The 20530-nt window shown below is 40.8% G+C and overlaps 1 protein-coding gene across 3 annotated transcripts in view; it reads left to right on the top strand.

The window, feature by feature from the left end:
* The first annotated feature begins 8328 nt into the window (after positions 1 to 8328).
* LOC105475299 (dihydrolipoamide dehydrogenase) overlaps positions 8329 to 20530 on the top strand; it is a 61370-nt gene continuing 49168 nt past the window's right edge. For all 3 annotated transcript variants that reach the window (XR_011622037.1, XR_983254.2, XM_011730422.2), the window contains exons 1-4: positions 8329 to 8466; positions 10366 to 10444; positions 18922 to 19001; positions 19511 to 19579. Coding sequence is in view for 1 of the 3 variants with exons in the window: in XM_011730422.2 (XP_011728724.1) it covers positions 8428 to 8466; positions 10366 to 10444; positions 18922 to 19001; positions 19511 to 19579 (267 nt within the window). In the remaining 2 variants the exon portion in view is untranslated. The remainder of the gene's footprint in view (positions 8467 to 10365; positions 10445 to 18921; positions 19002 to 19510; positions 19580 to 20530) is intronic.

Below are 20530 nucleotides of genomic sequence, written 5' to 3'. Positions count from 1 at the left end.
TGAACCTGGGAGATGGAGCTTGCAGTGAGCCGAGATCGCGCCACCGCACTCCAGCCTGGGCGACAGAACAAAGACTCCGTCTCAAAAAAAAAAATTTATTCTCTTAACAAATTTCAAGTATATAATACAGTATTATTAATTATAGCCACACTGCTGAACATTAGATCCCCAGAACTTATTCATCCTATAACTAAAAGTTTGTTCCTTCTGACCAACATCTCACCGTTTCCCCAACCCCACCCTCTAGCCCCTGGCAATCACCACTCTCTTCTCTGCTTCTATGAATTTGACTTGTTTAGATTCCACATATAAGTAAGATCATGTACTATTTAGCTTTCTGTGTCTGTCTTATTTCACTTAGCATAATGTCATCCAGGTTCATCCAGGTTGTTACAAATGACAGGATTTCCTTCTTTTTAAATTATTGTTATTATTATTTATTAATGTTATTAATGATATAATATATAATTTAATACATATGTACACATATAAAATAGAATATTGGCCTGGTGCGGTGGCTCAAGCCTGTAATCCCAGCACTTTGGGAGGCCGAGACGGGTGGATCACGAGGTCAGGAGATCCAGACCATCCTGGCTAACATGGTGAAACCCCGTCTCTACTAAAAAATACAAAAAACTAGCTGGGCGAGATGGCGGGCACCTGTAGTCCCAGCTACACAGGAGGCTGAGGCAGGAGAATGGCGCAAACCCAGGAGGCGGAGCTTGCAGTGAGCTGAGATCCCGCCACTGCACTCCAGCCTGGGCGACAGAGTGAGACTCCGTCTCAAAAACAAAAACAAAACAAAACAAAACAAAAGAATATTATCCCTTCATCTGTTAATGGACATTTAGTTGTTTATATATTGACTACTGTGAATAAGGCTGTGACGTGGGAGTGCAGCTATCTCTTAAGATACTTATTTCACTTCCTTTGTGTATATACCCAGAGGAAGGATTGCTGGTTCATATGGTAGTTCTATTTTTAATGTTTTTGTTGGGGTCCGCGTGTTTCCTAAACAAAGGAATGAACACACAAGACAACACTAGACAAGACAAACATGGCGGCTGCCTCGAATGGCGCGCTCTGCTTTATTTTATACAGTCGTTTGTGGAATGTTACCAAGTCACAAGACACATTGTTGTTTTTCTGACCTTTCCCTGACTTTCTGGATTTTCAAGATGTTTACACATAAACAAGCCCCCAGGATCTGCTGTTAGCAGCTGGCTCCTTAGTCCTCCCTGTAAACAGGGAAGGAATGCCCTGCTTCGTTTGCAAGAGCAGGACTTATGGGGAAGGCCCTGCTTCGTTTGCAAGAGCAGGACTTATCGGGAACACCCTGTTTGTGAGCACGTAGTCCTCTACAGTTTTGAGAAAGCTCTATACTGTTTTCCATAATGGCTATACTGATTTTCATTTCCACCAATAGTGTGCAAGAGTTCCTTCTTCTCCATAACCTTGCCAACACTTGTTATCTCTTGTCTTTTTGATAATTAGCCATCCTAACAGATGTGAGGCTACTATGACCATTATGTAGTTCTTCATAAGCCAGCTCTTTGCAGCTCAGTTAAATGGGACTGTAGGCTTTATAACTAGAAGGGACCTTGGAGCCCCTCAATTTAAGGTTTGGGAAGCCAAGAGATGAATGCTGCATCTGTGTAATGCAGGTAATAAATAAAATAAAACAAAATGAAATAAAATAAAATAAAAAGAAGAGCTGACCTATGCTAGATTACAAACACTGAAAGTAAAGGAGCAGTTAGGTCTAGAACTTGAGTCTCCTGATTGTCAGTCCGGTTCTCCCTACAACATTCTTTCCCATTTGTAAAATGAGTATGTTGATAATGTTTATTGCCTGGGACACTCATTCCATCCTCCCTGCTCAGATAATTTGTCATTGTTTGGATATTAGCTGAAACATCACTCCCTCAGAGGAGACTTTTCTGCTCTTCTGTCTTGCCCAACTAGTTCAAATCCCTCCTGGATCTCCATGCTCTTTCATAGTGCTTATCATAATTGCACTTTTCTATTTCATATGGCAGTAGTTGTGAACCTAGTTACACCGTCAGGATGTAAACTCCATGAGGTCAGGGACTGGCTCTGGTTTAGCTCTCTGTTACTTTCCTGGTTTTTAGCACAATGTCAAGCACATAGTGGGCCCTCAGTGATTACTGGACCTGTGAGAGAATGAATGGATAAAGAGACCTTGCAAGCTATAAAGAAAATTCAGATTATTAAAGTTGTTAATACTATTACTGCAGTAGTTAGCACTCATACTCAAGACAAGACAGCACTTTTACTAAGCCTGGTGTCTTTGACTTCTCATCAATGTTTGCTCCTCTTTTCTTTCAGCTTCTGTCCTTCACTTGCTACCTACTTGCCACTCACTCTGCTCCCCTCCCCCTGCCCCAAGTCTGTCCAACTGGGAAAGGATCTTATCCTCCATGACAATTACTTCATCCACTTGACAGTCTTAGTTCCTTGGCTAACCATCCACAAGAAAATCTACAGGCAAACCACTTCACAGGGCTGGAGTGATGATTAAATGGAGAAATGACATAAAGCTTCACACAGGGTTTAGAATAATCCTCTTACCCTCTTTTCCCCAAGGGAAGAATCATATTTAAATCTAGCAACTGTTAGCTTGTTGGAATAGAGAATGTTTGGAAATGGAGCAATAAGAATAAATCTCTTAACAGGAAACTTTCAGGCCAGGAGTTAGGGTAGTGGTTAGATGGAATAGAACAATTTGGGGGGCAACGGGGGCCGATTAATGACCTCTCAGGTCCCATTGTGTGGGTTTCACCAATTCTGTTCTTGCCTGAGGCAATTTGGAGGAGAGTGGCACTATATGAGAGATTCTCCTGTGCAACAACCTCTTCTAGAAGACCACAGAGCCCAGTTAAAAATAATATAACAAATAATGATTTTGTGTGGGTGTGTGTTGCTTTTTTCCTTTTTTTTTCCTTAAAGGGGTGAGGGCATGGAAAATATACATCAGACCAATGAAACAAAATGTCAAAAACACAAAAAAACAGAAAATGGAAAAATGTATTTACAAGCAGTACGTTACTATGATGAGAAAGCACAAAGCAGCCTGCTGCTGTAATACATGCATTGGCTCAAGAAGAAACTACTAAACACCACGTGAGTGAGAAGCCTATACTCACGGCACTGCGCTCCAGCCTGGACTGGCCCCACGACCTACACTGTATCAGACATACCATTTTCAGCTCCCGTTCACGCTCCCTCATAACGTTTTTTTTTTTAAAAAACATGCTATCCTTAATGAATTCATCTATTCCCATATGTGTCGACATGCCAGCAAATTTCCAAGTCCACATCTGGAGTTTGTAAGCTCTAAAATTGTGCTCCAGTAACTTTTCTTCGCTCAGATGTCCAGCTGGTATCTCAGATTCAAAAAAACATAACTCATTATCTTTCTCCAAGGCTGCTCCTTCTCCTATGTTGCCTATTTCTGCATTGGTTTCACTCTCTACCAGCTGTCTAAGCTAGCAACTCTGGAGCCATCTCAATGATTCCTTCACTCTCATTCTCACATTCAGAATTGATAGGACTTGGTGATTATCGCAGATCTTGTGGGTGTCTCCCCTGTAAACTCTTAGCATTCACTTCTCCTCTGCATTCAAAGCATTTCTGCACTCAAAGCATTTCTACTGCAAGCATCAGAAACTCTTCGCCTGGGAGATTTCTCTGGCTGCTGGTACTAACTCTGTGTACTTACGGGGCAGGTGAGAATTGTAGAGAGTTAAGTCCCTGGAATCAGTTCTCACTCAAGGACTGACGGAAGTTGATGGATATAGATTGGGTAGGGCAACTCTGAAGCATGCTCTATGCTGTCTCCCAGAGGCCTCCAGTGAGTCTGAGCCCCAATTGCCCACAGTAATAGTCTACTAATTAATGTATCTGAGATAGTTTCCATCCCTTTTCCATCTCCAACTGGTGCTTCCTTGCATCATTTATCAAATAAACTCCTTACATTCAAATCCTTGTTTCTGGGTCTGCTTCTAGGAGAATCTAACTAAAGCAATGGCCAGTTAGACACTGGAATAAAGAGAAGAGTTGAGAAGGGCTACAAAATCTTTCATATGGATGATAGGCGTTTTAGAGGTATCATTAATCATAATGAAAAACATGTATTTTATATTAAGATGTTAGATAATTGAAACTGAGATAACCGTTAGACATATTCGGTAGACTGTTGAAAATATGAGGTTGAGGCCAGGTGCGGTGGCTCACATCTGTAATCCTAGCACATTGGGAGGACAAGGTGAAAGGATTGCTTGAGCTCAGGAGTTCAAGACCAACCTGGGTAACATAGTGAGACCTTGCCTCTACCAAAATAAATTTTAAAATTCGCTGGGTATGGGGTGTGCACTTGTAGTCCCAGCTACATAGGAGGCTGAGTCAGGAGGACTACTTGAGCCCAGGAGGTTGATGCTGCAGGGAGCTGAGATCATTCCACTGCACTCCTGATTGGGCAACAGAGTGAAACCCTGTCACACACATTAAAAAAAAAAGAAGAAAAAGAAAAAAAAAAGAAGAAGAAAAGAAAAACAGAGAAAATATGCAATCGGAGATCAGGAGAGAAGTAAAGACTGAAGATAAGGGCTAGGCGCAGTGCCTTGTGCCTGTAATTCCAGCACTTTGGGAAACTGAGGCAACAAAATGAGACCCTGTTTCTACAAAAAAAAAAAAATTCTAAAAAGACTGGAGATAAGGATTTAGAAGTTATGTATTAGTGTATGTAGGCAGGTGCTAAAGCCATGGAAATGGATAAGGTGGCCAAAATACAAATGTACAGTGAAAAGACCAGAAAGTTAAGGAGTTAAGGATAGGTTTTTTTGAGATGGAGTCTTGCTCTATTGCCCAGGCTGGAGTGTAGTGGTGCAATCTTGGCTCACTGAAGCCTCTGCCTCCCAGATTCCAGCAATTCTCCTGCCTCAGCCTTCTGGGTAGCTGGGATTACAGGCGCATGCCACCACACCCTGCTAATTTTTGTATTTTTAGTAGAGATGGGGTTTTGCCATGTTGGCCAAACTGGTCTCGAACTCCTGACCTCAGGTGATTTTCAATCATGACATTGAAAAATTGGTAATGGCTTACATATCTAATAATAAAATATAGTTAAATGGGTATGTCCCAAAATACTTAGTAGTCATTAGTGTTTTGTTTCTCTATTACTACTATTAATAGATGCAAAGACTAAATATCAATAAAAGGCCAAAACGAGCGAAGAAAGTGGCAGCCTTTTATTTGCAAATATGCTTACACTCTTGGGCGAGGTTCTCTGGTCCTCAGGTGTGGGGGGCCAGGGAAGTCACACCGATGCTCTCGGGTGAGGTTCTCCGGTCCACAAACATGGGGGCCGAAGAAGTCACACTGGCTCCTGCCAGTGGCAGAATTTTATGCATTGGTACTGGAAGGGGGAGGGCAGTGGGCAGGATAAGGGCATGATAGGGGCATCTCCATAGGCGTGGCCGGGTAAGTTTCGATCTCTTCGGATTGACGTCATCTGTCGCATGCTCGGTTGATCTGCATCTTTCCGGGGCCGGCTGCATTTTCCCGCGCACAGGAATGTTGATGAGGAAGAACCCGGAAGTAACATGGATTGTGCCTTCTTGTTCACCTTCCTCCATCTTGTCCTTTCTCCCTCACCCAAACAATTAGAACTAATGTTGTAGGCCAATATGAACGTGGAAAGTTGCTCGTGAGAGTTTTAAGTGAAAAAAATCAAGTTAGCAAAATAAGTATGTTTCAATTTCTGGTTATATTCCTTAGCTGGAATACAAACACTGCAAGTGTGGGCTGTCCATTGTTGACATCTCTCCCTCCACCCCCAGCGTGTTTGCATTGATTTATATGCATTGTGGCTTTTGTTCTAGCTGAGAGGAGAAGAGGTATAATTGGTAGAAGAGATGAGGAGGAATGTGGAGGAATATGGTGAGTGCAGTAACGAATCTATTTCCTGCCTCAATTCTCATACTAGGTTGAGCTCCTAGGCTTTGTGAATGACAGCTGGAAGGGATGGAAATGTTTCATCTTTAAAAAATAAAAATATGATATTGTAATTTTGGACAAGGGAGTAGGGGACAAAGCCCCAGAAAGTTCAGGAAAGAACTGTGAGATTTGGTGCATATGGAACAATAACTCCTAGACCAGATGTCAAAAACTGCCATGAAGCTGGAGAGGAGACAATTCTCCCCATCTGTGTGGTAGAGGCTACTCACTGTCCCCCAATATCTCTTCATCTCATCTTGCTTATTAATACAATTTTAGGTAGGCACTCAGGTGACAAGACTATATTTCGCAGATCCCCTTGCAGCTAGGTGTGGTTTTGTTATCAGATGGAATGAGGGGATATGATTGTAGAAACTCCAGCAGCCATCTTGAATGAAGGATGCAAGGCAAGTTCTGATGAGTCACGAGATAAAAGGAGCCGGGGACCCTGTCACAGGACAGAGCTGCCAGCAATGCCGTCTCTATAACAAACACTAAATATTACTCATATCTAAACCTGAACATAGATAGGCAGTAATTTCTAACCAGTGTTTAGACCAGCACAAGGCCTGGGTGGTAGACTTTCTTTTTTTTTTTTTTTTTTTTTTTGAGACGGAGTCTGGCTCTGTCACCCAGGCTGGAGTGCAGTGGCCGGATCTCAGCTCACTGCAAGCTCCGCCTCCCGGGTTCACGCCATTCTCCGGCCTCAGCCTCCCGAGTAGCTGGGACTACAGGCGCCTGCCACCTCGCCCGGCTAAGTTTTTGTATTTTTAGTAGAGACGGGGTTTCTTTTTTTTTTTTTTTTTTTTTTTTTTTTGAGACGGAGTCTGGCTCTGTCGCCCGGGCTGGAGTGCAGTGGCCGGATCTCAGCTCACTGCAAGCTTCGCCCCCCGGGTTTATGCCATTCTCCTGCCTCAGCCTCCCAAGTAGCTGGGACTACAGGCGCCCGCCGCCTCGCCCGGCTAGTTTTTTGTATTTTTTAGTAGAGACAGGGTTTCACCGTGTTCGCCAGGATGGTCTCGATCTCCTGACCTAGTGATCCGCCCGTCTCGGCCTCCCAAAGTGCTGGGATTACAGGCTTGAGCCACCGCGCCTGGCATAGAGACGGGGTTTCACTGTGTTAGCCAGGATGGTCTCGATTTCCTGACCTCGTGATCCGCCCGTCTCGGCCTCCCAAAGTGCTGGGATTACAGGCTTGAGCCACCGTGCCCGGCCTGGTAGACTTTCAATAAATGTAGAATTAAGTTTATTCACACTATTTAGAGTTATGGAAGGCAAGAATCAGACCTTAGACTTTCATGCTCAATCTTGAAGACAGTGTTTTTCTTTTCTTTTTTTTTTTTTTTTTTTTTTTTGAGACGGAGTCTCGCTCTGTCACCCAGGCTGGAGTGCAGTGGCCGGATCTCAGCTCACTGCAAGCTCCGCCTCCCGGGTTCACGCCATTCTCCGGCCTCAGCCTCCCGAGTAGCTGGGACTACAGGTGCCTGCCACCTCGCCCGGCTAGTTTTTTTTGTATTTCTTAATAGAGACGGGGTTTCACCGTGTTAGCCAGGATGGTCTCGATCTCCTGACCTCGTGATCCGCCCGTCTCGGCCTCCCAAAGTGCTGGGATTACAGGCTTGAGCCACCGCGCCCGGCCGAAGACAGTGTTTTTCAACCCTTTCAACTGATTATCTCTCAAAACCTAAAATCTCATCCACCATCCCACTCTGTTTTACCGGGCAGATGTGTTTCTCAACCAAAGAAATAGAAGATAGTGTGTTTTCTACCTATTGTCAGTTAGCTAATTAGAGCAGGATGCTGGCGATGCCAAAATCTGTAGCCCCATCCCTTATATGGCACTTGAGGGGAGCGAGTATAAAGCAGTAGTTAAGACCAAAGGTTTTGGCCTTGGGGCTGCAGTTATCTCTCCTTTTCAAGACCTTGGGGTCAATGTTTAACCTCTCTGGGCCTCATCCAAGAAATGGAAATACTAGCAATACTCCATATGGTTGTTGCAAGGATGAAATCTCTGTAGAAAGTGCGGAGGAATGCCTAGCACAACCAAGAGCTTGTCAAACTTGTCACGCTTTACTGTCTGTAGCGTGCATTAGGCAAACGATAGTTTTATTTGTTTATTTCATCTTCCAAGTATAAGAATACATTGTAGCTCGACATTTTGACACCGGCCCCTAAGTCTTTCCCACCACCACCCCCGCTGCGACAAAGCACTACGCTCCTTACGACAGCGTACGACGCCTAGCCTGACAGGAACACCTCTTATGGTAGAACCGCGCGGGCCAATCGCGCTGCTCTCGGGCGAAAACGTAACTGCGCCTGTGCATGCGCAGGGCGGGGAGACCTTGGTGTGGCGGCGGAGGCGCCCAGCGGAGGTGAAAGCATTGGCGGAAGGGAAGATACAGCGGAAAAATGCAGAGCTGGAGTCGTGTGTACTGCTCCTTGGCCAAGGTGAGGGCCGAGTAGGTGGGGTCGTGCTGAGCCAGAGGCACGGAAGGTCTCGCTCTGTGGGTCCGGGACGCGGCCTAAGCCCGTTGGCCTGGCGGAGCCCAGGCGCCTGTCCCGCACCACCCCTGGCCCCGCCTCTGCACCGGCTCAGCCCGGCCCTAGGCTCCGAGGTAGCAGCTTCTCCTGCGGCGGCAGCAGGCGAGGGACGGGCCTGGGCCCAGGCTGTGGCGAGTCCTTTCAGGTTGTGTGACGGCCGGCGGTTACACATGCCACACCCCCAAGCCTGGGCCGAGGGCCATCCCGGTCACACAGAGGCCTCTACCTTGGAGGAAGTGTAAGCCACCCACGTCCCGTATAGTCTGGCTCTTTATACCCTCTGCCTTTTTCTCATCCTAATTCTGACCCCTGAGTGGCCTCATTTTATGCAGTGAGCAGGTAACCCTGGGGTCACTTCTTGAATGGTTCAGACCCAGTCAGCTCCAACAGAAAGCCCTCGGAATTCCCCTAAGGTCTTGTCAGTGTTGGCAGCTTTCAGCTGGTGTTCATTGCCCTCTCTCAGGTCTTTCTGGATATTTAAATCTTTAATTGCAGTAGGTTATCAGAACAACTTTCCTTTTTAACCTGCCTGCCAGACACAGCCAAATTGTGTGTATGTGGGACCGTGGCCGGGTACTATATTGGTGGAGACCTCAAAAATAATATAGCGATCAAACCCCTTTGTTTCAGAGATGAGGAACCTGCGTTCCCAAAAATTAATGTAACATTCTATAAGTCATGCTTTTAGGGAGCGGCGGAGGTGGGACTAAAACTCTAAGATTGACAATCGGCTGCTCTTTGGGTTTGCTGTCCTGACCTCAAGTGTTAAGAGTTGCCTTGGAGTAGTTTTGTCACTGCCGCCCATTTGCCTACTGTGATAGAAGCAGGGACTGTTTGCTTGCTTTCTTTCTGCCTCATTGCCCTTAGGAAATGGTAGCCATCCATATATAGAGATTAGGGAGATGATGAGTTTTATCAAACTGTCGTAGCTCCAGAACGTAAGTACACTACTTTGCATTTTCCTAAGTTACCTTGTCTAATTTGCTATTCCTAGTTGATGGCTCAGGAACATCTTCATAGATGGTTCTAAGTAAATATGGACTATATATACATGCTGGCTTAAAGTTAGGAAACAAAAATTACAGGTAAAAGGATTATCATGTATAGATTATTCAAGTATTTAAGTTAGAACTTCCAGAGCTTTATTCATTTATTTATTTTGAGACGGAGTCTCACTCTGACGTCCAGGCTAGAGTGCAATGGCGCGATCTCGGCTTACTGCATCCTCCGCCTCCCGGGTTCAAGCGATTCTCCTGCCTCAGCCTCCCGAGTAGCTGGGATTACAGGCGCCCGCCTCTATACCTGGCAAATTCTCTTGTATTTTTAGTAGAGACGGGGCTTCACCATGTTGGCCAGGCTGGTCTGGAACTCCTGACCTCAGGTGATCCGCCCACTTCAGCCTCCCAAAGTGTTGAGATTACAGGCGTGAGCCACCACGGCTGGCTCAGAGCTTTATGACATTAAAATGATCCCTGGCACTAATAATTAGCCATGTTTTCTGAAAATTGAATAAAAATACCATTGAATACATTTTTAAAATTAAGTATGAGATGGTTTGTTGACTATTCATAATAAAAAGATGGGTGTGGCAAGCTGAGACTGAAAAGTTCAAATGATTAGTTATCGTCAAAGAGTTATCGTCAAAGAGGGAAAATTGATCTGTAACTTCCGTGTGGCAATGGAAGAAGATACACTAATAATCCTTGCTTGATACATTTGCCAAAAATTGTTCTGTTTTCATCAGCCTTAAGTAGTTCTATGTTTTGAATTCATATCTTACATAGTAGGAACATTTTCTTTTTCTAGAGGGGCCATTTCAATCGAATATCTCATGGCCTACAGGGACTTTCTGCAGTGCCTCTGAGAACTTACGCAGATCAGCTGAGTAAGTACTTAAGTAAAACATTTTTTTCATCACGTTAGTTGACAGTTCGTTTTTGTTTCTATGTAAAAGTAAGTGACTATTGGAATAACTTATGTTAAGTGTCTTATAGTTCATTTGTTTATGTATTTATTCGTTTGAATGTGTGTTGAGCTAGTGTGTTCCAGGCGGTGAACAAGGTAAAACCCTGCTCTTGTGAAACTTGTAATTTGGTGATAAAAGACAGACAATATATAAGTAACGGATAAATATTTTGGGAAGTAACTGACAATTAAAGCAGGTGATAGGGAGAAAGAGAGATAATTTTAGATACAGTGTCAGGAAAGGCCTTTTTGAGGAGATGATGTCTGGGCAGGATCCTGAGTGAAGTGAAGGATTGAGGTTACTTCAAGCAGAGGGAAACAACACTGAGAAAGGTCTGAGGTGGAACTTAGCTTGTGAAGTTTAAGGAATAGCAAGAAGGCTGATGGGGCTGGAACAGAAACCCATAGAATGTAAAATCAGAGAGGTAGGCAGGAGACAGATCATGGAGTGCCTTATAAGCCAGGCCTAGTAGTTTGGATCGTACTCCAAGTATGATGGGAAATAGGTTTTGAGCAGGGCAGCAATTTCATATGTTTACATTTAAAAAGTTAATTTTGTCCATTGAGTGAGGTTGTGTTGGTTATTTTAATACTGTTTAGAATGATGAGATGACTTTCTTGACATCCTGAATGAAAGTCTTCATGGGTTTATCAAAAGCATGTTTTAAAGATTAGCAGGATGTACCTTAAAAGGAAGCTATGGATCATGGAATTTTCTCCTGTATACTTTTTTTATATTTTTGAAGTTCCTGTAAAGGATATGCGTTTTATTTTTTTTAAGTATTTAAAACAGAAAATCAATAGGATTATATTGAAGTATTTTGACCTGTCAGTACCAAGGATATTGATTATTTGAAATGAACTGTTTTGACATTTACTGAATTCACCCATATGGATTATAAGTAAAATCGAATGTCTTAAAGCTTCAATTATAGAAATCATTATCTGGGGGAACTGTGACTGTCAGTCTCCCTGCATTCTGTGAAGTAATTTAATCCTGTATCCTCAACTGTTATCCAGCCATTATCACTTTGGATATTTTATTTCTAGAGGAAGGGGGAGGATTCTAGTCACCCATGACCAACAGTGAGTGAGTGATTTATCCTAGCTTTCAAGAAATCCTTTTTTAAAAAAAGCTAATATGATGATGAGGGGAAAAGTTGGACCTCTTATACACTTTGTCTCTTTTTAAATGGGAATCTCATTTTCTCAACTCACATAACAGGAGAGATGTTAGATTTTCATTTCTAAAGGATGTTTTTTATACCTTTGGAATCAGTCAACAAAGATTATTCAGTGCCTTCTATTTGCCAGGCAGCTCCTGAGCCAGAACTTGGATTTTAGTGGAATGAGGCTGAGCGTTCCACAATCAGTTTGGGGATCCCTTGACATTGAGTAAATCATGAATCACTTAGTACCCGTGTAGGTAAAGTGTGTAAAAGCTTTGAGTGGATGCAGTAACAAACATTTTACACACATACTTGTGTTTGTCTGAGGTATGTGCTTACTGTCTTTTCCTCAGGAATGCAGACTTCATCAGGGCAGGAACTGTGTGTGACTGACTGACTTGTTTTGTACCTAAAGTGATACAGTAGGTAATAAGTACGTATTTATTGAATGAATGAACCCTGGGCCAGGTCTGTTTTAGTTACTGCTCTATGGCAAAGCATCTGGTATGGTGTCTTGTACAAAGTAAGTATCCAGCTACAACAATAATAATATTAACTGATGCACTAAGGGCTTAACTCTTGTCTTGGGCACAGATTTAACCCTCATGGCCTTTCTACTACCTATGTGCTGCTGTTCTCCCCATTTTATAGATGGAAGAGTTAGGTTTTTCAACTAGGAAATGACAGAGCTGGGAGAATCCTTTTGACTTCAGAGCCTGCACTGTTAATGTTTTATTCAGTTTTCTTCCTTACATGAGTATTGATTGACTCTCCTGAGAAGTTCAAATCTTACTATGATACAGTCTCGGTTACAACATCTGAGAGATGTCTGAATAGCCTTATGAACAAGGTTCATCAGAATTTGCAAAGTTGTGTGTGTTGCTGTTGATGTGACCTTTTATTTCATGACAGCACTTAATCAAACTTGTAGCACTTATATCACTCATGTTCACTCATTCATTCATTCTTTTATTTATTATTTCGACAGATACTAATATCTACTATGTGTTAGTCACTGGGCTAACTACTGGAATACAGCAGTGAGCAAGACGGACAAGACCCAGCTTTTATAGAGCTTACAATTTAGTTGGGGGAGACAAACATCCAACACATAATTGTGACAGGGGTCCACAGACTAAGCATAGGGAGTAATGACATCTATATATATATGGATTGGGAATGGTCACGTAATTCTTTCCTTAGGAATTATGTTGATAGCTGAAAAGGTTGAGAGTAACTCTGGTTACAGGTTGGACCTTTTACTGTAATTCTTTTTTTTTTTTTCTATTTAGACTATAAGAACTAGGGCTTTGTCATTTATGTATACACACAAACGACACAGCATGTGCAGGCACACCCCCCCAAGAGCTTAAAGTAGTGTTTGTAATGTGAAATGCGTGCTGTTAGTGTTTATTTCTAGGTAGATGGAACAGATCGTACATAGGTAGATGAGCATAATTCTATGCATGTAGGCTAAGAGTAGTAATTCACTGTTACTGAGGCTTAAACTGCATGGTATTGGTGAGTAAACAGAACGTGGTAGGAGATGAGGCTGGAGAAATAGTTACTGAAGGAATTTGGATGTTGTACTTAGGAACACGGGGTTTATCTGACAAGAGATTGGGGAACCAATAGAGCATAACAACAAAGAGAATAACATCTGAGTTGGGTTTAACTCTGTGGTAGCACTGTGTAGACTAAAATGGAGGATGTGAATGAGACTGGAGGCTGCCGGACTGAAGTTTGGAGGTGGATCTGAGAAGGGTAGTAACACTGAGTAACCAGTACGCACCTGGCACCTTCTTAGGATCTTAACATGCGTACTCTCTGAGGCTGCAGGTGTCATCCTTACTATTTTCCCCATGTTATCAAAGCCCAGAGAGATTGAGTAATTGGCCCAAGAACTTAGCCGGGGTAGAGTTTGGAACCCAGGTTTGTTTTACTTCAGATTATTTCTTTTTTTACTGGATTTCTTCTTTAGGGACCAGGAGGTTATGACCAGAAAGTGGAGTGTTGATTTCAGAGGCTGAACAGTTTTGGGTGATAACAAGTATAGAGTGTTCACTATAGGAGGAGGTTACTGAAAAAGACTGGAGAATAAGGGCATTGACAATGTAAAAACAACTTCCCTTACCCCTCAACAAAATGTCAGGAAATAAACCTTACCAAGTAGCTCTTATATTCAGTACATTTGGTAATTAATGATTATTGCCTTATGACATCTCTTTTCCTGTTTGATTTTTCTTTTTAAAAATCTGGGTTTTTTTTTTTTTTTTTTTCTTTCTAAGACGAGGTCTTGCTCTTGTCTCCTAGACTGGAGTGCAATGGCACAATCTTGGCTCACTATAACCTCCGCCTCCCAGGTTCAAGCAATTCTCCTGCCTCAGCCTCCCGAGTAGCTGGGATTACAGGCACCTGCCACCATGCCCGGCTAATTTTTGTATTTTTAGTAGAGACGGGGTTTCACCATGTTGGCCAGGCCGGTCTTGAAGTCCTGACCTCAGGTGATCTACCTGCCTTGGCCTCCCAAAGTACTGGTATTACAGGTGTGAGCCCCCACGCCCAGCCAAAAATCTGGTTTTATCTTCATTTTGACATGTACCTCTTTTTCCTCACTGTATTGTAAGGTTATTGAAGGTACTGATGAGTCATAACTATTTGATTTTGTTCTGATAGTAAAGCATATTCTTGTCATTTTAGTTGAAGTTCTTGATTGTCCAGGAGATTATGGGATCATCTGAGTGTTTTGGCAGGCGATAGAACATAATGGTATGTGGGAGCATACATGTCAGAATCTAGAGGACCTTGTTTGAATCCTGGCTAGACTACTTACTAGTTGTGTAGTCTTATGCAAGTTATTTAGTTGTTTTCAACCTTTTCTTCCTCTGTTAATGGTAGTAATAACTATGTCATAGAAATGTAATGAGGCTTACATAAGACAGTACACGTGACTGGCTCACTAACTGGCACATTGTACACTACCCAAGTGTTAGGTATTGTAGACTGACTTTTTTTTTGAAACAGGGTCTCACTCTGTCATGCAAGCTGGGGTGCAATGGTGCGATCTTGGTTCACTGCAACTTCTGCCTCGCAGGTTCGGGAGATTCTCATGCGTCAGCCTCCTGAGTAGCTGGGACTACAGGCATGCACCACTATGCCCAGCTAATTTTTGTATTTTTAGTAGAGATAGGGTTTCACCATGTTGGCCTGCCTTGTCTTGAAGTCCTGACCTCAAGTGATCCACCCACATTGGCCTCCCAGAGTGCTGGGATTACACAGACTGACTTCTTGAGATACATCTTATAATTATATTCATGATTAAAATTGATTTGTAACACAACACCTTTATTTCAGTGGTAGCCTGGATAATGTGGTGCCTTATTTTCCTTATAATGATCTAATATGTAACACTTGGAGAATTTGTAGAGTACTTTTCTTGCCTTTTTTCTTTGAGTTAATTTTAATAACATTAATTGCCTTGTTCAAGTCAGTCACTTCTTATTGTACTCCAGTATTTTTAAAGTATCAACCTGATACTTTAAACCTGATAGGAGCACACATTTCAGAATCTAAAGGACCATGTTTGAATCAGCTGATACTTCACTGACACTTGAAACACAGATTGCTATTCAGCTGTCATTTGCCATTTTTCCATCAGGCTTGCCTTAAATAAATGTATTTCATTTAACTACTTTTCTGTATCCTTTTTTTTTTTTTCTGAGATAGAGTTTCGCTCTTGTTACCCAGACTGGAGTAGTGCAGTGACACTGTTTTGGTTCACTGCAACATCCACCTCCCGGGTTCAAGTGATTTTCCTGCCTCAGCCTCCCGAGTAGCTGATTACAGGCTCTCACAACCACGCCTGGCTACTATTTTGTATTTTTGGTAGAGATGGGGTTTCGCCATGTGAGGCTGGTCTCAAACTCCTGACCTCGGGTGACCACCTGCCTCGGCCTTCCAAAGTGCTGGGATTACAGGCATGAGCTACCATGCTGGCCTGTATTCTGATTTTTTAACTTTATGTATGGGACCTAACCTGTAAAATTCTTCTTGACAAGGAGAGGGTGAGTCAGAATCGTTTGTTGTCAGCTTTCATTTGTATGCATCCTTTGGTACAGGTGAGAGTTAGATTATTTTTCTGACATTTTATTATGAAAAATTACAAACATTTAGAAAATTGTAAGAATTTTACATTGAACACCCATAATTTTCTTCCATTAACATTTTCTGTGCTTACAGTACCACATATGTGCTCATCAGTTTATCCATCAGTCCATCTTATTTTTTGATACATTTCAAAGTATATTGTAGATGTGTGTATACTTCCCCTAAATACTGGTTTGTTTTTGAAAGTTTGTTCCTGGCTTATACCCTCCTGTATTCTCAGTTGACAGATCTTTACATAAAGAGTCTGCTTTTTTCTCATTTTTGTGCATCTTAGCACTTTAGTGGTATTGTGATGGAATATTACATCTAGTATCTATAGTGAGAGAGGAACTCTTGAATTTTTGGTATTTTCTGAAGTTTAAAAAAAAAAAAACCCTATGATTACGTAGTGAATAGGGAAATGAAACCCAAGGGTTTTGGCTATTATCTTTTATCTCTTGTTTACTTCGCCTGACCTTACTAAAACAGTTCTTTTCCAAACCAAATTTATTTTTCATTTTAGTACCATGGACCTACTATAAGAATTGTTACATATCAGTGATTAAAGATACATGCTCAAAAATACATATACTCAAAATTTTAAATATTTAATTTAGTTTTATTGTCATTAAAAGGGTTTTTGGAGAATCATAGCAATAATATGTTATAAATATATATGCTCGTGTAAGAATGAGAAAAGAATATAAAATATGGCAAAAATTGAATTTTATAAAAACTTTCCTAGAGGAAAGATTGGGAGGTCCTATAAACAGTTTTCTCTGGGTTGTATGGCAATGTGGATGGGTTTTTTTTTTTTTTGATTTAGTGTATTTAAATTTATTCAGTAAACTTGTATTTTTAATCAGAAAAGACATTAAAAATTCAGCAAAGAAACCTGTTTTGTAGCTTGTATTTACATTACTCTGAAATTAAAAATTAGAACCCATTTGAGGGATGTTGTGTAGATTATCACTTGGTTCAAGATTTGAAAATAAAAATACATTTTGTTAGATACTTAATTCTGAACCTGAGTCTGAACCACGCAGGGTGGCTAAAAAGCACAGATAGATCAGTAAAAATTGAAGCAATTTTTCATATATTGAAATGACTGTACATATTTTTCATGTATTATCTCAGTTATCATCTGCTATAACCAAAGAAAATCTCGTACTTACATTTATTCAGCAGGAGGGATTCTTAGATTTTTGTGGATAATTGGGCTGAATAACTTAGTTATCCACCAACACAGAGGTTCTATGATTCTATTCAGGCCAGCAAAGGTTTTTGAATGATATTACTCTAGGGATGTGTGTTTTTGGGGAGAGGCGGTGATGCAAATTAGAATAGTATTCTTTGTAGGTCAGAATATACCTACTATGTATAGAATACTTACTATGTGTGCTAGAGGTACTATGCTAAATTATTACATACATTATTTTATTCTATGAAGTAGATTTTTTTGTGGTCTTTCTTTTGCCAGGTATGGAAACAAAGATGAGGCAGGTTAAATTACTCACCTAAGGTCACTTAGGTAGTGATTATAAAGCTTGATTATTGCTCTCTGGGATTTTAGTTTATGATGGTTAAAACTGAGGAATGGAATAGTATTGAATAAGGGAAAGACTACTGGAAGTAGAGTCAAAAAGCTTAGTTTGTCTCTGCAGTTCACTTGCCAGTTAACCTTAGACAAGTTAATTGACCTCTCTTGAACTTCTTGTTTCTTCTGTGAAATGTCTTATTTATGACATCTTTATCTTCCTCATAGGAAATTCTGAGACTCAAACATGATAATATATGTGAATATGTGTTACGAATTGCTAAATGCTAGACTAGTTGTGGTTGTCAGGACAGTGGAAGGGGAAGAAAAGGGAGACTGTTTCCTAACTCTTAAAAGTCATTGTTACTTTATTTGAAGTTGGATTGAGAAGAATGGGAGTAATTGAACTTATTTGCACATTAGTATTACGATTGTTACACTCATAAGGATACTGATCAAAATTAATTTTCTTTTTTTTTTTCTTTCTTTTTTTTTTTTTTTTTGAGACAGAGTCTCGCTGTGTCACCCAGGCTGGAGTGCAGTGGCGCGATCTCGGCTCACTGCAAGCTCCGCCTCCCGGGTTTATGCCATTCTCCTGCCTCAGCCTCCGAGTAGCTGGGACTACAGGCGCCCGCCACCACGCCCGGCTAGTTTTTTGTATTTTTAGTAGAGACGGGGTTTCACCATGTTAGCCAGGATGGTCTCGATCTCCTGACTTCGTAATCCACCCGCCTCGGCCTCCCAAAGTACTGGGATTACAGGCTTGAGCCACCGTGCCCGGCCTCAAAATTAATTTTCAATTTTTTATCTTTATTTGAAAAATAGCCACAGTAGTTAATTGAATATTCTGGTTAGCCTATTATCTTAAAGTATACAAAAAATATCAATATGCAAGTTCAAAACATATTTGTTAAATATTACGTGGAAGCTGTTTTTTCCCTCATATTTCGGAAGTTAAGGACCTGAAAAAGGTAATAGGTCTTAAATTTATTGGAAATATTAAAGCATTATATAAAATTATCTTATTTAATTCTAACATCAATCATTGAAGGCAGTGTTTTCATCCCCATATTACAGAAAGGTTAAGTCATTTGGTCAAGTTCACACAACTAATCATTGGCAGCACTGAGATTTGAAGCCCAGAATGTCAGATTCCAAAGCTCAGGCTCTTTGCTTCATACATACTTGTCTTCCAGTATCACTAAATTCCTGTCATTTATTAAATCAATAGAATTTAGGAAGGTCAGTGGATACAATGTTAGTATTACAGAACTCAGTTGTGTTTCTGCATGTTGTAATGAATAGAAAATAATAGAAAATGAAATTTAAGATAACAGAAAATGAAATTTGAATATTTATGCCATTTTTCAGTAGCATCAAAGAGCATCAAGTAGTAGTAATAAAATAGTGCAGAAACTATGTAGAAAATGCTGATTTGTACTCTAAGAGATTTAAGTATTGGGTTATTTGTTTGCTCTTCCAAAGAGCTCTTTTTGGTAACTATTAAGCAATTTACTATTTTATATCAATTTGCTTTTATTGTAGTTGATGCTGATGTAACAGTTATAGGTTCTGGTCCTGGAGGATATGTTGCTGCTATTAAAGCTGCCCAGTTAGGCTTCAAGGTAAGGTTTGAACTCCAACTAAGTATTGATTTATTTTAATTTGGGAAGGGTTGATCATGTGTATAAAATACTTTGCAGGCAAAAACATGGTAAATACTTTCTTAACTCTATAAATAACTTGTAAGCCTGAGACTAATAAAGATTAGGTTCATTTGGTTATAGTATTCTCTTGGAATGGAAAGTGAAATCTATTAGTTTTCTTCTCTTCCCAGTACTTTTCATTTTGACTTCTAATCACACTTTGGAAGATACGGTGATGGAACTAAAAGCGTATATTTGGTAATGTTAAGCACACAAAAATATCTTTTAGAATAATTCACTTTTGGGTTAGCCCAAAAGAGTTTATTATTATTCAAATGGTAAATTATAAAGGACTACATATTTTAGTCTCTGTGAAAACACAGCTCAAATAGCTTGTTTTGTAGACAAATTAAGACATATATTTGGAATTTTAGTGATCTGAAACATTGGGGTTATGTGCAGTTAAATAATATTTTCTTTGGTTGTAGACAGTCTGCGTTGAGAAAAATGAAACACTTGGTGGAACGTGCTTGAATGTTGGTTGTATTCCTTCTAAGGTGAGCATATGTTTTGTACAGTGCAGAGATTGTTTTTGGCTAGCAACCAACTAGAAGGATGGATTGAGACTAGATTAGACAAATACACTTGTTAAAAAACAATCCAAGTTGTGGCACATTTCACACAGAGAAAAAAAAGAATGATAAAAAACACACTTCTCTTTTGTAAAACTTAAAGAGTGCTGTCACTATTCTGCCGCTCATTCCTGAAATAGCTTCCTTGTCTCAGAATGCCTAGCTTTCCATTCAGACAGACTCTGATGTTCTAGTTTTTTCTCTTTATCTTTCCTTTACCAATGTAACAGATAATAGATAGTAAGTAAATTGTTCTTTTAGGTCCTTTATGTATGTAAATATGACTGCCTTTTTCACCTGCCACCCTGAAGTGTGTACTTATGCCTTTACTTTTAAAGAAAGTAAAAGTCTTTTTCATTCTTGTTTGTTGAATGTTTTTCACATCATTATTGTCTGTCTTTGATTAATAAGAGAAACTGAATGGGTGTAGTCCCATATACTATTCCATGTAGAGAATGCCATGTCTTTTTTTTTAACTTCTTTTTAAATTTTTATTGTAAAGTGATAGATTACAATTGTATATATTTATGGCATACAAAGTGGTGTTATGATTTATGACTATAATGTGGAATAATTTGGTCAAGCTAATTAACATATTCATTACCTACCATTTTTGTGGTGAGAACATTTGAAAGAGAATATCGGCTGGGCGCGGTGGCTCACGCCTGTAATCCCAGCACTTTGGGAGGCCGAGGCGGGCAGATCACCTGAGGTCAGGAGTTCAAGACCAGCCTGACCAACATGGAGAAACCCCATCTCTACTAAAAATACAAAATTAGCCAGGTGTGGTGGCGCATGCCTGTAGTCTGAGGGAGAATTGCTTGAGCCCGGGAGGCGGAGGTTGTGGTGAGCCAAGATCGCACTATTGCACTCCAG

This window comes from Macaca nemestrina, chromosome 4 (assembly GCF_043159975.1).
Source record: "Macaca nemestrina isolate mMacNem1 chromosome 4, mMacNem.hap1, whole genome shotgun sequence".
NCBI classification, from domain to species: Eukaryota; Metazoa; Chordata; class Mammalia; order Primates; family Cercopithecidae; genus Macaca; species Macaca nemestrina.
The sequence above is the reverse complement of the archived record's forward strand: the minus strand, read 5'-3'. Positions and strand labels throughout refer to the sequence as shown.